Genomic DNA, 17,854 nt, shown 5'->3' on the forward strand with positions numbered 1-17,854 from the left:
TGGTTGAGAACCACTGGTTTCCCTGATTGCAAAAGCCACATTTTCAACAGCTGGGTGCTTCTGCCTTCCTGGGGAGGGGCCTGGGCCTGCTGCCACTGCTCTGGTTGCCTGCTCCAGATGGCGTGGCAGAAAGGGGAAAATATTTGCCCGAGGCTCCCCCAGGGGCCTGTGTCTGCTTTGCCTCCCCCTGCCCTCTCCCAGCCCCCCTTCCATACGTGCACACCAGGCCTGCAAGTTTTCGACCTGGCCCCCCTTCCTGGCCCCTGGCCTGTCTGTCAGCTGCAGTCTCAGCAGCTGGCCAGCTCTGGGCGAAGGGCAAATATTTACAGCTCCACAGCTCACCCAGGACCTCACAGGCACACAAAAGACTGGTGTGAGCCTTGGATTGACCGAAACAGAGGGCAAAGCTTGGTTTTCAATCAGGCGCCAGATTTAGGGTGAAGGAGTTCCCGAGTTTCTGCTGTTTATGCTGTCATCTGGACTTCCTTTGTCGTTTTAAGTGACACTTATTTATAAATAAGCCATTCACTGCCCCAGAGTTTATGCATCATTTATTGTTGAGCTAGTTTATTATTTCTTCTTAACTTTCTGTTTTCTTTCTGGAGTGTTTGGGTAAAATCTCTCTTAGAGTCAAAAATATGATACTTGAATCAAAACTGTGGATGTTTTTGAGGCTCTGTTGGGTTAGTGGGTAGCATAAAGAAGGATGTTAAGCTTAGGGACAAGATGTTGATTTTAAACTTACGGAGAAAGATTTGTTCTGGAGTTGGAGCTCTGCTTGGAACTTTGACGAACCTCAGTGCCAGCCTTGAGAACAGCAAAGGATGGTCTGGCCCCGAAGCTGCCTTAGATGGTTTCCCTGGCCTCAGACCCAGGGTGGCCTCAGCTGAGGCCTTAGGGAAGCTGGCTGTCTCTCCTTGCCCTGAAATTAACCCTCAGTGGCCCTTGCTGAACGCTTTTGCTGTTCCTGCATCAACCATAAAACTCCTCCCACTGGAAGCTGTTTAAGAACTTGTTTATTTCATTGGGCCGGCTCTCTGCTCCTGCCAGAGTACTGTTTATTCTCTTCTAAAAGGCAGGAGGATTTATATGTCCTGGAAACTCTCATGTGCAACATTTTTTTTTCTTTAAATAAGCCCTGATGTTTGCATCTCTGTTATAAGCTGCAGGAGATTGGAAACCCTCAGATTTTCAGTACCAGCTCTTCAGCAGTCTTGCACTTGCATAAATGATGTGGCATTCTTTAAATTATCTTAGGTTTCGGTTTTTTTGACGCCTGCTGAGCAGTTAGGGTTAGTGCTGTACCAGCATAGACGTTGTTTCTTCTATTCTACCATGTGAGCTATATTAAGGATTCTCAAGCCTTAGCATGATTGGAGTCACTGCAGAGCTTAACACAGATTCCTGAGTCTCACCCCTAGAGATTCTGATCCATTAGGGCTGGCCAGGGGCCTGATATTCTGCATTTCCAATGAGCTCCCAGATGATGCTTGTCCTTTTTGCTAAGCTAAAGGAGGAGCTTACGCTCAAGTAGATAGAGACCAAACATGTATTGGTCTTCACACAGTTATGGTTTTACTGACCATTGTCTGAATACCTTCGTAAATTTCTTAAGACCAGGATAAAATTTTAAAACCCAGACTGCCTACCAGTTAAATGACAAATAATCATAGCCTAGACAGGCATCTCTGATCTCACTGAGGCCACATCTGAGCTGCAGCAGACTTGGGATTGCTACACTTGAGTAAGTTAAAGAGTTCTGCTCCCAGCCTCAGTTTCCCACCCTGACTTACCCCTCTGATTCTTAGAGCAGAAGCACTCCAGAGCAAACATCTTTTTTGTTTTTCTTTCTGGGAAAGGAAAACTTCTGAACATAACTTTCCTTGGATTGACTGAAAAACTTGAGATACATCCTCGGTGCCTTTTGTTCTTTAAGCTCCCATCCAGTCTGTCTGAATCCTGCGGATTTTACCTCCTAAATACATTTTGAATCTATTCCCAGCTCTCCAGCTCACTCTAATGACCACCTTGGTCCAAATCAGAGTTTCTGAATCAGCACTCCCAACATTTTGGAATGGATAATTCTTGGGTGTGGGTGTGTTGGTGGTGGTGGTGGTGGTAGTGGTGATGGGGGTGGGAGGCTGAACTGTGCATTGTAGGATGTTTAGCGACATCCCTGGCATCTGCCTACCTACCTACTAGAGGGTAGTAGCACTTTCTAAGTGGTATCAACAATATTTCTGGATGATGCCAGATGTCCCTTGGGGGGCAAAATTGGCCTTTGTCTCAAACATTCTCCCTTGCCTGGACCATAACTCTTTCCTCAACAAATCTTCTTGCTCCTCTTCAATTCCTTCTTTACCTAGCATCAGGAATTAATCTCTTAGAAATGTAAATCTTTTCTCACTCTCCCTCAAGCCTCCTGTGCCATCCCATTTCTCTTGGGTGGCTATAAGGTCCAACATACTCTGGATCCTGCTGGCCTCCACCTGCCTGGATTCTTCTCCCCTTCATCCTCTTCTTCCATGGACTCTTTTCGAGAGTCCATGCATGTGCACCTGAGCTCCTTTCTGCCTCCGGGCCTTTGCACTTGCCCGTCTGTCTACCTGGAACAATCTTACCAAGTACTCTGCACTAAGTAACTGCAAAATTTCCACCTCTCCCCTCCTGCCCACAGCCTTTCTGTCTGCACTTAGGATTTGCCTATCACTAGACAATCGTTTTTTCTATTCTCATCTCAGCTCAAGTATCACTACCTCTAGGAAGCCAGGCCTCTCGACCTCACAGATTACATCTGGTGCCCTGAGACTCTTACTTTGGTAACCCTCCTGCATGGCATTTATCCTAGCCATAAGGAAATAAGTGGAAGAGTCTGACTTGTCCAGGGCCATGTCTGTGGCACTAATCCATTGCCATGTGCACCGTAAGCTCTTGGTATGTATTCATTTGGTGATGAGTTCAAGATTGAAAGGCCTGCCTTGGCAGTCATCAAAACTTTTCAGGTTGCTAACCAAAAGTGGGCTCGTGTTTAAAAAGAATGAGTTTCTCCGTGATGCCCCAGTTAACAAAATTGTTTCCAGCTTTAGAGGAGGCATTATTTTTGTTCCACTAGATCCATCCAGATCAAGTTTTATAAAGTCCCAAATCCCAGAAACTATTTTGTCCTTTTCAGAACTGGAAATAAGTAAATCTGGTAGACAGTTGTATCAAAAGGTGTTCCAGATGTCCAAACACTTTGAAATGTATCTATTTAGAGTATTCACCATGAAGTATATTTTGTTTCTGAAATCTCCTGCATAGAGTGGAATCCATAGTGTATCTAACAAAACAGCCCACTTCTGCTAAAAAGATTATAGATTGTCACTTCTATTTCATTTCTGTGATTCATAAGGAAAATTAGGATTTGGTTTACAAATATGTTACCCAGCTACACTGGATTAAATGAGCATAACCAGACAGTTTGAATTGGCAATTCTGTTGAGATTTATCTGTAAGTGGCTCTTTCTGTGTTCAGAAATGGTGCTTGCCTTGCTATAAAAATATTTGATGAGTAAGAATCTATTTATAAGGCAATTATGCATTGGACTGTAGACTAAGGAGCTTAAAGGGAAAAGAAATAATATTCATTGAGTTCCAGCGGGTGCCATACACTTAAGGTGCTTTCTATATGGCCATACGTTATCTTCTCCATGTTCTTCATTAGATAGACCTCTTTTTTTTAATGGGAGTGGCAGATTCTGAAAGATTAAGGCTAGAAGTTAGATTCTAAATGTAGAGCTGGGATTTGAACCCAGTGTTGCCTATCTCTGAGCCCACACTGTTACCAAAATAAGAATTTTTTTCCTGGGGCTGTGTCCTTCTCTGAAGTCTCACACAGGCTTTCAAAGCACCATTATTATATATGCCAAGTACTGTTTGGATTGGAGGTATACATGCATTATTTTATTTCATCCTCAGATCCTGCAAGGTAGGTGCTCTTACCTATGACTCTTTCCTTCCATTTTACAGATGAAAAAACAGGAGCTCAAAGTTGAATAACTTGTCAAGTGTCCTCCACTGGCTCATGTTAGTTTGCCTGTTGGCTTCTGGTCCATGAAATGTTTTCATCCCATACCATGTTCCCATTTACATAGTTCCAGTGTAGAGCACATAGAGTACAAAACAAAACAGATCCTGGCTGTGAAGGAGATTTAGGCTGGGCCCGGTGGCTCATGCCTGTAATCTCAGCACTTTGGGAGGCCTAGCCGGGAAGATCACTTGAGGTCAGGAGTTTGAGATCAGTCTAGACAACATGGTGAAACCCTGTCTCTGCTAAAAATACAAAAATTAGCCAGATGTGGTGATGTGCACCTGTAGTCCCAGCTACTGGGGAGGCTGAGGCAGGAGAATTGCTTAAACTCTGGAGGCGGAGGTTGCTGTGAGTCAAGATCGGGTCGTGCCAATGCACTTCAGCCTGGGCAACAGAGCGAGACCCTGTAAAAGAAAAAAAATAGATTTAGACAAAAAAGAGATGATGTCCTGGATGGAATATGAGCACATCTCTTTAATTTTTATCCTGGTAACTTTAAGAGTGGTTAACGGTAGGAATGAAGTGAAGTTCTTCCAAATGGATTCTGCAGTTTAGCTCCTTACATTCTCATACCCCTAGTGCCAGGCCCTGTGGTTGGCACCATTTGATAGAAAGGTAAAATTGAGCAGCTTTAACCCAGGGGATCAATCAGACACCCACGTATGCCTTTGAAAACACAAGTCTTACTATTCTTTGCTCACCCAAGCTTTTATGCCATGGGTTAGCCTCTGTCTCCCCTTGACTAATAGTGTCCTAATAAGCCTATTCCAATAAGAAAGGGAAGTGGTATAACATAATGATTACTCTTACAAAGAAAATAACTACCAGATGGACCTGAGCGGCCACCTTTCTCACTCATTCCATGCATATATTTACAGGAAACTTAAAGAGCAGAGGCATCGCATAATCTTTGTATGTTGCAGGCCTTGCAGCCACCCCATCCCCAGGAAGGGCGGCGATGAGCTTTTTCCCTGGCAACAGCAGTGTGTGTGCAGAGATGATTCCTGGGCAGGAGAGCACCCTGAGTATTCTGCTAAAAGCTGTTTTTAGGTGCCCCGTGTCTTTGCTGTGTTTGGATAGGTGAGGGATGAAGTCCCATCAGACTGTGGGTCAAGGTTGGTGCAGGCCTTGGGTCCACAGGCGGACTCCAGGATACCCTGAACAGAGCTAGTGTATTGTGTGTGGTTAGTATTCATATCCTGGGATCAGCGATATTGGGGGTTCATGTGTTCCCTTTGCTGTGTTGTTGAGGGCCCCTGGGAGGCTCTTCTAACCTCTAAGCCTTAATTGCCTCACCTCTAAAATGGGATCATAATATGCCTGTTGTTAGGGTTGTTATTAAGATAAAATGAGATGATGTATGTAAGCGCACAGTAAGTCTTATCAAGCATTTCTTGACTGTCTATTAATTGCTGAACACCTGTAGGATTTTAACATTTTTTCAAATAAATCACTGAAGAAAGTTTAGGAATTTGAAGCGATTGTTATCTAGAAGAAAAGAGATGGTTACTCAAAGATTTGGTTTCATTATAAGCCTCCTGCTGCCCGTGAGTGACCAGTTCTCTGAATTTCTATCCTCCATCTGTTTTGCAATAGTGGAAATCTGTGAAAGAGGGATATTCAAGTTCATTTGGGCTAAGATGTAAAGGGGGAGGGCTAAAGCTCATGAATAACATGAGGGTTACAGGGTTGTTTATGTTTTTCCCTCCCAAATTAACAAAGCTAAGGAGAGACTGGCCAGACAAACCTCCTACCTTCATGTAAGCAAGTGCACTTATGGTTTTATAGATGAGTAGCCTCTGCTTTCTATCTTAGTCTATTTGTGTTGCTATGAAGAAATACCTGAGGCTGGGTAATTTGTGAAGAAAGAGGTTTATTTGGCTCATGGTCCTGCAGGTTGCACAAGAAACATGGCACCAGCCTCTGCTCAGCTTCTGGTGAAGGCCTCAGGCTGCTTCCTGTCATGGCAGAAGGCAAAGGTAGCCTGCATTTGCAGAGATTACGTGGAGAGAAAAGAGGCAATGGAGAGAGAGGGGAGAGAAGTTCCAGGCTCTTTTAACAACCAGCTCTTGCAAGAACTAATAGAGCAGAGCTCACTCACTGCCCACCACCACCCTGGGACAGCATTAATCGCTTCATGAGGTGTCCACCCCCATAACCCAAACACCTCCCATTAGACCCCGCCTCCAGTGTTGGAATTAGATATCAACATGAGATTTGGGGGGACAATCATCCAAATATAGCACTTTTTTTTTTAATTTAGGGAAGAAAATGCTTCTGGTTGGTAATTGGATGTCTACATTTGTAAACCACGCTGACTTAGTCTATTTAGGCTGCTCTAACAAAAATACCAGAAATTGGATAGCTTATAAACAAAAATAATTTTGGAGGCTAGGAACCCCTAGATCAAGGTGCTAGCAGATTCAGTCTGGTGAGGACCCACTTTCTGGTTCATAGAGGGCTGTCTTTCTGCTGTTGTGCTCACATAGAAAGGGTGAGGGATCTCTCCTGGGCCCCTTTATAAGGGCACTAATCCCTAATCACATCCCAAAGGCCCCACCTGCTAATACCATCACTTTGGGGATGAGGATTTCAACATATGAATTTTGAGGGCACATAAACATTCAGATCATAGCACACCCCTTGATCAAGTGGAAGAGTTAAGATGCTGTAACACCTTAAAAGTTCGTTGGTATCATTTACAGTGAAGCATTGCTTGTGGTTGTTCACCAGAAAAGCAGATGAGTCAGTGACAAAAATGAGAGAGAAAATTTGAAATCAAGCTCATGGAAATAAAAAATTGGACATTTATGGATTTGTTTTCAGGTTGTGTAAATATAGCAGCAGACTTTTTTAAACTAGGAAAGTACTGAAACGTCTTCTCATATTATTTTTCAAAAATGTTTGGCTTAGGACTGTGTATGCTACTGTGCAGATACTATAACTCTGGAAAAGCTCTTGTGTGTGTGTGTGTTTTTTTTTTTAACCTGTTCCCCCATGCCCTTTGTCTCTCTTCATTCTCTCTACACCTTTTTTTGATGACAGAAACATCCATTAATACTTCTGTTGAGTGTCTCATCCAATTTCCACTTAATTTCGAGCACCATCCTTATGACTATCTTCAGTCTTAGGCTTTGAAACAGTTTCCTCTTATATTCTTCTGCAAGAATCACTTCCTTAGAGCTGGGTTGAATTACAAGGCAAGGCTGGTCCAAACAGCTTTACCAGTAAGAATTTAGAAGTTTTAACTACAAAGAGAACAAAAGCATCTGAGCATAGGGAGCGAAGATATCACCAGTTCTTCAGTACAGAATTTCTGGCAGCCAGCTCTACCTCTTGGTCTCCTCAACCCCCATCTCTGCACATTTTTGCCTGGAAACAGCCAAATATACAGTGCTCTCATGTCACTAGTCAACAGACAGAGCTGTTTCCCAACTGTGTGAAGACTAGTAAGTCTCTGTGAGCTTTGCATAATCTAAGGCTGCGAGGTGTTACATCACACAGACTAGCGGTCAGTCAGTTACATTTCTCAAAACCCACTGTGCAGCTTTCCAGTCTAGCCAGTTCTCTGCTGTGAGTCCCACAACAGACATCATCAGGGAGCACCTGTCCCTTGGGCAGAAAGGAGTTTTTAAAGAGTCCACATTGACAGTGGCACGGATGGACCCTGCGAACCACCACACTGATTAGGAGATGTCTCATATCCAAGCTTTTGAGGCTGGATGGTTTGGAGGAGAATAGCGACAGAGTAATATTAAAGAGAAAAGGGACTTTGCCAATAGATGGTTCACATTCTTGGATGCTTAAAAAAATGTAGCCCTAAAAGATGTCTTTTTGATATTCGAATTACATTCAAGTTTTGATTTTTCACTGACTTTTCTTCCCCCGCCAATACTTATCTAATTAGACCTTGAGTTGAAAGCTGAGAAGATTATTGGGGGTAATTTTAACATCGATCTAATAGTTACATGTTCAAATATGATAGCAAACCTTCTTTTAAACAAAATCTGTTTTTTCTTGAAAAGTGAGCTTCCATTTCTGCTTGTGACTTGGCTTAGGTGCTTTGGATGGTTCGTGTCAGAGTTAAGGTCTGAATACCCACATCACCTTCTCCAAGGTTAATATGTCCCTGCCTTTTCTCAATTGTAAAGACCTAAGCTTCTCCCAGGGAGATCCTACATTGCATTAGGGGCCCAGCTAACCTCTTGAATTGGGTTTGGGTGGGGGCTGGAGTGCTAAAGATCTTTTAGAGCTTCCTGCCCAGCCCAAGGAAACAGAGATGTCACTGGACTCCAGAATATGACCAGAACCGCCCTTCTGGACCCTGCATCCCAGGTTCTTCTTGAGAACTTCTTAGTCTCCTGGGTTGGGGTTACTGAAGGGAGGAGACACTTGCCCTCTGGGAAGAGTTATTGAATAGAAGGCAACTCTGTGAAAGCTGCCAAGGAAGTGCCACTCCATTTCCATTTGTTGTTTTTCCTCTGTTTTTCACCTTCTTTTCATACCAACCCATCGAGACCCACTGATACGCTAAACCGTGAAGCAGTCTATAGTGTGTAGCAATCCCCAAGTTCCCTGTGCTCCCAGAGTCCCCAGCTCATTTCTGCCTCCACTGTTCCTCAGTTCACCGTTTCTTAGCCTTGATGTTTCTCCTATCCTGTTGTGAGTCAAAATCTGTTTCCCATCCCCTTTGCTTCTGTGGCCATCCCCTTCCAGGGGTGGCCATGTTATGTATGTGATTTCCCCTTCTCCTGGCCCACAGCCCACTTGGTCAGTATCATCTTCCTGTCTTACCTGTGCTCCACTGAAAGTCCAAGCTGAGCTGCGCCCCTTGTCTTCTTTCCCATGTCTCCTCCCACCACCTTCAGAATAAAAATTGTCTACCTGGTGGTCACTCCACTGGTCCCCTAAAATGTGCCACTCTTTTTCCAGTCATGGAAAAAGATAGACGCAGTTAGGAATATATAATGATATTTATTTACTTAACTTTCAGGCCCCAGCTCTTCCAAACTAGCTTTAGACTAAGTTAAAGCAAGATTAGGCATTCTCCATTGCCTAGGTTTTGTGGAAGAGTAACGTATGTGGGAAAAGAGCATCGTGGCCTAGCTGTTGAGCTGTGTGTATGTCCAGCTTAGCACTGTACCTTGTGTTTTGGGTGCTGATTATTGGCCAGGTGCCGTACTGAGACAGTCTTTTGGTATCTGTCTATCTCAGTCATGCCTCCTAGTAACCTAGTGACATGAGAACTGGTGACATGAGAAGAAACCATTATCATTCCCTTTCTGTGGATGAGGAGAAACATCTCAGGTTCTGACTCTGATGTTGCATCAATCTGAGATGCCTGAAGACATCTTAAGTCCAGCCCTGAACTCAGAGAATCTCTCTCAAGGGACAATTAAGACAATGTCCAAAACACAACATTCCTCAGCCAGACAGCATCTTGCAAAGAATGTTTTTAAACAACCAAGTTCATCTCTGTGCTTCCTTGCCAGATGCAATGGACATAATGGTCTGAGAACTTCACCGTTATGCTGCTCCTGTCATGGCATAGTCTTCTTATACTTTTCAGGGTATAATAGACATTCTTAATCTTTGCAATTATTATTGCATAGTCCAAAGAAGCCTTACTTAAAACTCTAATTGCCAGATGAATTAATTGTCTGATCTGTCATGCCAGGCTCAGTCTTTGGAGGCAGAAGGATTTAGAATAGGGTGCAAACATTTACCAGCACAGTACAAAGGTCGTAGGCACCAGAGTTACATGTGGACCTGGGTTCCAGTCATGACCTTCCCACTTTGCCACCTTGTGATCTTGAGCAAGTGTGTGATTTTCCCTGAGCCTCAGTTTTTCCAGGTTTAGAGCATTGATACAATCCCTGCTTCAGAAGGCAAGTGTGTTTGTTGGTTTATCAGTTTATATGAAGTTGGGCTCATTTCCCTCTTTGTTTTACTGTGTTTTGAGACCATTGCAAATCATGGGTTATGATAAACTACCCAAACAGACCAATATTGATTAAATTTTCCTGTAAATGAAAGATGCTGCTGCCTATCACAGTTACCATGTCTGTGAACAGTCGGGAAAGCAGCTTCGATAAGAGCCTTTGCCCTTATCCCATTTACACCTCTTTTCAAGTGGTGGAATGTAATTGAATGAGAATTATTTAAGTACCCTCTATCCTGAACCTTTCTGACCCTAGGAACAGATTAATGTTAACATGTTAAATGTTTTGTATGAAGAATATCTGTTTACAATCTCAATTAATACTTCTTCTGAAAAATTAGAAGTTAAACTAAAGTAGTTAAGGCTGTTTGTGGGGAAAGGAATGAAAAGGAAAAACCAGAATCAAGTTGTCAAAGAATAGCAAATAACCTTTGGTAATTAGTTGGAGAAGTGAAAGGAATTCAGCCCAGTCTGAACTTTTCTTTTATCCCTCCCTGCATCCTGTGTTGAATCTTCTACATGTTGCCCTAAAATTGGCAATGTAACCTAAAGCTAATGTCTGACCCTTATGGACAGTAGACTAGATCAAGATGCTTATAGAAAATAAGAACACCCTTGTTTCTCCCTGTCATTGCATCTGGCAAGGAAGCACAGAAGCTCAACTTAGTTGTTCAGAAACGTTCTTTGCAAGATGCTGTTTGGTCGAGGAATGTTGTGTTTCAGACATTGTCTTAATTATCCCTTGGGAGAAATCTCTGAGGACAGGGCTGGACTTAGATGTCTTCACACATCTCAGATTGGTTCCTTTGGAGATAAATAGTTCAGTAAACAGTTTGGAATTTTGTTCTGATACTGGCCTCCTGGGTAAGTTCCTTTTTGGAATTTCAACAATAAAACCATCTTGAGCAGGACCTAAGATGTTGCTAACCTATGTGGAATTATTTTCTATATTCTACACAGAAAGAGAGTAGTATAGAAGTGTAATTAAGGTGTAGGATTGAGAAGTATGGGTCTGAATCCCAGCGCAGCGTTTTACTAGCTCCTTAGCGTGGGACAGCTTTCTTAATCACCGTCCCTCAGTCTTCCCACTTATGTCATGAGGATGGTAATAGTGCAATTTTTAAGATTGGTTGGATTTAAAAAATGAAATAAAGCACTTAAATGCTCATTATAGTTGCTGGCACATAGTTTGCAGCCAGTAAATGTTAGCTATTATAATTGTCAATGCAAGGTAATAAGATTATTTTCTTCTTTTTTTTTTTTTTTGAATAAGTGGTTATCATACAGTAGATTGAAAACCAATCTTTTAAATCATGTGATTGTGCATTCTTCTTTGTGCATCACTTGAGATTGTCAAATTAAAGCCATCTGCCTTGGATTACTGTGTAACTGTGCAGTTTCTATCATTGATTAATTATGAAAGCCAGACATGTAAGATAATGTAAGATAACTTGCCAAATTCCCATGTATTTCTAACTTTTCACCCCTTTAAGATAGCAAAGTCAGAAATGGACTTAGTGAGATTTTCAGCGTCCTAAGTAGAAAGATATAAACTGTTTCAATTTGAAAATCATGTTTATATCTCAAAACTGTTAGGTTGATTCTGGATTTTCTTTTAAAGCAGTGAAAGTCGCCTTTTAACTTGCTACAGTTCAAATTGGTTAAAGAGGGACAGCGTTGATAGATGCTTTGGATGGTGGTGCTGTTTATCAGAACATTTTTTAAAAACCAATAGGCTGTCATTAAAGAGGCTCTGCTGTTTTTCATTGGGTACAGTAACTTGATAGAGACTAGCTTCTTTTTTATATATAATTCTGTATTTTATATATTGAGTAAGTGACTCTTAAGAAATGAATGTTGTGTTGTCCTTGTAGGATACCTAGTTGTTTCATCAGAAACAGAGTATCTTTTTCTCACAATAAATTGTCCTTTTTGTTTTCACAGTGTATTTCTAATTGATGTTTAGGCTCACAAGAGAGTTTTGAAAATATTTTTAATTTTGTTGTATAGTAATAGTCATGAGAAAGGGGTTGTGGTTACTAAGACTTTAAGCGTGGAGATAATTCTACATGGTGAAGCCCGTTGATCTTTAATAATATTTTTTTAGCTCTACTGGGCACAGTTCTCCTGGCAAATTGTGACACCAGAGTTGCACATTGACAGCCATAGCAATAAATGAGGCAGTGCTCCGGAAAACTCACAGGGCACTGCAGGTAGAAACAGTACTTTCCTTTGCAAATGAGGTTGAGTCAGAGAGTTGCATTCATGCCTTTCAAATATGGCCATTTATTTCTCCAGAAAAGGTAGAAGACAAAAGTTTGAACAGAAAGCAAAAATATCAGAGTAAAATCTCTTTTGTCATAAGCTGTCAGTGTTATTTTTAAAACAGCTTATTAAATATGTTATATGGAAAAGAAATACCACATTTGAATACTACCATATTTAAATAGAAAATGTTAAGTGAAGCAAATGCCGATTTGTAGGCAGTCCACAGGCTACGACGTTTTACATGTCATTCATATAACTGGAAACGTGTCAAAGGTGTATCAGCGAGTTGAATGTTTATGTCAAAGAATATTACGTGACAGTTTTCACATAAGGTTAAATCTATTTTTATCTGTCTGCTGTCACTTGAGAGTGTTAGTTGAGAACACTCTCCCTGGCATCTCTGTTGCCTTTGACTGTCGAACATTACGCTCTGTGACCTGCCTGGGTCACTTCTACTTGTTTGATTTAAAGGGGTTCACAATGGCCAGCCTTAAACAGAGTGCTTTCTGTTAAACAGCTCTGCATCTCATGTGGATTGGACAGTAATTACTTTGTGAAAATGCCCCCTCCCCCTTTTCAGTAAGATTCAGGATTTTTTGTTTTCTGTGTTTGCATCTCACTTTTCATGCACTATTTTTCCCCAAGTCTCCCAAACAGAGATGGCTATTGATGGGCCATGCATGCACTCACACTTCCGAAAGGATTGCTATTTGAACCTTTCATGACATGACATGAATGCTGCTGTTGAGAATGGTTGAGAAACAAACAGAAAGTAGCCGTCTAGACAGCCTGCATAGGATGGGCCGGTCAAAAGAAAGATGCATTTGCAGACCAAGGTGTCATTCATGGAAAATGTTCATTGGGCATGTCTGTACATCTCCAGACATTCTTACGTGGTCATTCCAGGGTTAGATGGTATCTAGAAATGTTTATAAGTTCTTAAACACAAGACAGAATTTCAGATTGGGTTCCAGAAGTTTCTTTGGTTAAACTTCCCAAGAGATAACAGGATTTGTAATGATTAGCTGAGTAGTCCTTGAGTACACTTAGATAAAAGGAAAATTCCTACCATCTATTCCCTGTTGGTAAATAAAAATTTGATCTTATTTGTTACCTGCAGGGCGAAGAAACCAAAAGCCTGACTCTTGTCCTGCATCGGGACTCTGGCTCCCTGGGATTCAATATTATTGGTGGCCGGCCGAGTGTGGTATGTTAATTACTAAAATGTGTTTTTCCTTTTCCTGGTGTAGCTGGAAAGAGAGGTCAAGGTTTGAAGGGGACAGCGAGGAGCAGGAAACCTTGCTGACTTCATTCTGCTCTCTGTCATTAGAGTTCATTGGCTATCTAACATCTTCACACTTAGGGATTTTTATTGTGTAGTCTCCTAAAACAGTATTGGCCTAGTAATATAACAGCTAATTTAAACTGTTTGGTTCTGGGGGTGCATTTCTTTTTTTGAATTTCTTTCTTTTATTAGGTGGTACATTTCTGATTGTACAGCAGTTGGGCTGAATGAAGTTGCATGAGATGTGTGCAGTTGGAATTGGATAACCAGCCACCCTCCTAGACCGAGCTGGAGTGTGGGCTGCAGACTGGAAGCCTGATCTTGAGTTCTGCTCTGTCAGCTGTTCATTAGTCAGAGACAATTCCCCAATTTGTGGGTGACTGCATCCCTTTGTTTTCTCCTCCCACTGCAGCTCTTTGACCACCACATTGATCAGCAGACACTCCTCTAGAAAGAAGAGGCCGAACTCAAATCTGCCAGTTTAATTATGGGGAAAATGTTCAAAGAATGGGCTCCGGAGAGTAGCAGTGTTTCAGAATCTCACATTTCAAGGGGGATTATCTGAATATGTCCCATCCCTTACCCTTTTCTTTTCCTGACCATCTCCTCGTTTATTAGCTTGAAAGGAAAATAGTTAAAGGAAAGGAAAAGAAAACAAAAATCTTTCATTCAACAAATAAGTATTGAACATAGGCTGTTTGCTAAGGGCCAGGAGGTACAATGGAGGCCAGAAAGACTGAGGCCCTGTGATCATTGAGTCCTGGTGGGGATGTCAGACAAGAAGCAAGTGAATACAATAATTACAGATTGGATTGGAAGAAGTATGATGAAGGAAAAAACTGGGTGGATGGCACATGGCAGATACCAGCCAAGAAGCAAAGAGTATCATTAGCTTGGGTTATCAGGAAAGACAAGAGGAGATAGTAGTAAGCAGAAACCTGAAGGACAAGAAGATGCTAGCCATCCAGATGGGAATAGTGTGTGCCCTGCCCTCATGGAGCTCACCTCCAGATGGGGAGACTGATGAGTTGGGAGAGCATAGCACTGCTCTCATTGATGTACTCTGTGCCTGCCCCCAGCTAATGATGCCTTGGGATGAGTTAACCCTGCGGGAGGAGGTGTCCTGGGGAGGGGCCATTGGAGCTGAGTTCAGAAGGTTGAACAAGAGTTTGCTAGATCAGATGACCAAATTTTATTTGTATATATAATGTGTACACACTACCAAACTAGTACGTTATGTGCCTTATTAAAAGTTACATACAAGAGGGAGTATTTTAAATAATAAAATTAAAATATGACTATGAATAAAATGTCAAATATATTCTCCTGCCATTCCAATGCATTGTGTTACATGCATCCACCTGTGAAGACCCATGGGCTAAAATAAAGCGGTTGGACACTAGGGTTTTGCAGGGATGGGGATTGGCACTCATACAAGGCCTGGAGCAGGAACAGAGTTGGGAATTGGGGGAGCTGCAAGTAAGCAGAGTGTGGAAATGGAAAGAGTTGAGGGATGGGCGGGGAAGTGGTCAGAAAGAGGGCTGGTGAAGAAAACAAGGGCTTGACCCCAAAGGGCCTAAGTCTTGAGTCTGGGATTTAAATTACGTAGGGTGGGAGTGGCCAACACATGGCTTCAGTTGAAGGGAGTGAGACAAAGAGATTTATGATTAAATTCCCTTTGCTTTTAGCCCATTCCGCAGTTTCAAAAACAAACAAAAACAATGGTTTATTATAAGAAATGACAACTTTATGTGATTTGTAGTTGTTAAAATGAACATTATCTGTCTTATCCAACATACATATGAAAAAGAACATTGTAAATGATGAGACTAAATTATAAATATGAAGGTAGATGGGGACAGGGATCATTCCCACTTTATTGAGCCCCAGGGATGTGATCACATAGTTGTGTTTCTTGTATTCTCTCCGTGGAATTCTTAAAAAACTGTAGAACTGCGTGAGGTTGGTATATTTGTATTTTCACCTTCTACCGGTTGACTAAGATCCCAGGCTGTGTGCCATCCTGTGCTGTTCTGATTTAGTCTTTGCTGCCAGGGGTCTGCTGCACTCTACAGTCTTAGGAGGGACTGAGGGAGCAAGCTGCACTTAAATATCTAGACATTTGGCTCCAGGAAGCAGCAGGGTCAGACTTGAGCCAGTGGGTCAAAACATGAGCCCATGTTGTACAATTTACCATCAAGAACATGTTTTGCCATTTAGCACAAATGAGTTGGCTGTTCTTGTTTACACTCATAATTATTCCTCCACCCTTTGTTACCAGTTTTGAGAAACAACTTCAATAAATTAAGATTCACTTCACAATTAGATGTTTCACAAGCTGTAGCAAACAAAAGAACCCAAACCAGGAAGACCTATTCTCTGCCCCAGGTCTAAACCACACCAAAGCCTAATGTTGGAAATTGCTCAAAATGGAGAGGCCTGTGGCCAAGTGATCGTTGGGAAACCTACTGTGTTAAAGCCAGTGAAGATGGTGTTCAGTTTCCACACTCACCAGGTGCAAAGTGACATTCCAGCCCCACTGGAATACAGTTCTTCCTTGTGCTTATCAAAGAGCATGTTTCAGTTATTTTCTTTTTCTTTTTTACAAAAGGTGATTTGAGTACAAGCCAGACCTGATTTTGTAGCTTGCATTGCTATTTTCAGTTTATGTGGTCCTTCTGCAAGAACTGCCTGCATGGCTCCCAGAGGAAAATTTAATTCCACCTGCATGTGTTTGCCATAGTGTTTTTCAAAATTTGTCCTGATGAGCAGAAATAGCATCATGAAACCTGAATGTATTCTGCACTGTTGCCTGGAAAATCTGGCAGGTCATTGAGTACATGTTAAAAAGCCAAGATGAGCAACAACGCACACACGTTATTAGTTACTAGAAGAATACAGTACAAATGATGTCTGTGTTTCCCAAGGAATTCCTGTGTTAGATGCTTGGTTGGGTTGTGAAATAGCCCAGCCATATCTCTGACGTAAGGCTTTTCATTGCGTGATCAGTATGCAATGCTCTTAGCAAAATCATATCGTTTGTTAGTCCTCAACCCTAAAGAAACAGCAGCTAGTCTGTTGTATGAAACCTTTCGCCTAAGCCTTTGGGAAGTGTACTTTATTGTTAGGTACCCCTGCTATGAAAACAGTCCCTTTCATTTCTCTCTTACTTAAGCCAGCAAAACAAATTCCAAGTCATATTAGTTCACCTTGATAAATAACTCTAACTTAAAATGTGTTAGGAGAGGAGTCAAACACACTTAGAATAGAGATACCTTTTAAGAGAAAAATATAGCTTTTTTTTTTTTTTTTTTTTTTTTTTTTTTTTTTGAGATGGGGGGGTCTCACTCTCACCCAGGTTGGAGTGCAATGGCACAATCTTAGCTCACTGCAACCTCTGCCTCCCAGGCTCAAGCCATCCTCCCACGTTGGCCTTCTGAGTAGCTAGGACCGTAAATGCCCGGCTGATTTGTTGTATTCGTAGAGATGTGGTTTCACCATGTTGCCCAGACTGATCGTGAATTCCTGAGCTGAGGCGATCCACCAGCCTCAGCCTCCCAAAGCGCTGGGATTGCAGGTGTGAGCTGCCATGCCCTGCCTGCTTTATGTGCTTTTTGCATCCTTTCCCACCCCTCACCACTGCCGCAATTTAATCTGACTTCTGGTGTTTGTTCTTGCCTCTTCCTCTCTGATTTTTGCTTGAACTTTCTAGTGCTCCTTAAGAGTTATTGCTTATGTGCAGTGTGGTATTTTGCAAAACAAACGAAAGCCAAAATCCCATCCCCTATCTCCCTCTTTCTCTCCAGCCAAGAAATGCAAAGTGGTTAAATCAGAGTAAACACAGATCTCTTTTCATTTGATATATTGACATCACCTCTTAGGGAACTCAAGCTTGTTCATAAATCTTTTGTGGTCCATTGAGACTCTTCAAGTTCATCTAGTGGAATATTCCATAGCCTGAAATGTTGGACTTCTGAATTCCTGTGTGTTTTGGGTTTTCTCAGTGGGAGACTAGATTGCACACAGAGCATGTGCAAGAGGATCCACTTCGCCTCAGTTTGAAACTGAGCTGTACTACTTTTTAGTTGTGTGACCTTGGGTGAGTTACTGAACCTCTCTCTCAGTCTCAGGTTTTTCATCTGTGAAATGGATAATAATAGTACTTATCACTGGTGGTTACTGTGAGGATTAAACAGTGCACATAGAACACTCACTATGTACCTGGTATCTAGTTTGTGCTCAGTAAAGGAAGCTCCTGTGTAGTTTTATACATCCATTTCAGGTGTGCATG

General features: G+C 42.0%; 1 protein-coding gene across 1 annotated transcript in view; it reads left to right on the forward strand.

The window, feature by feature from the left end:
* PDZRN3 (PDZ domain containing ring finger 3) overlaps positions 1-17,854 on the forward strand; it is a 240,848-nt gene that overhangs the window by 2,458 nt on the left and 220,536 nt on the right. Inside the window, exon 2 of the mRNA XM_025376236.1 lies at positions 13,399-13,485. Coding sequence (XP_025232021.1) covers positions 13,399-13,485 — 87 coding nt within the window. The remainder of the gene's footprint in view (positions 1-13,398; positions 13,486-17,854) is intronic.

Source organism: Theropithecus gelada, chromosome 2 (assembly GCF_003255815.1).
Source record: "Theropithecus gelada isolate Dixy chromosome 2, Tgel_1.0, whole genome shotgun sequence".
In the NCBI taxonomy this organism is placed as follows: domain Eukaryota; kingdom Metazoa; phylum Chordata; class Mammalia; order Primates; family Cercopithecidae; genus Theropithecus; species Theropithecus gelada.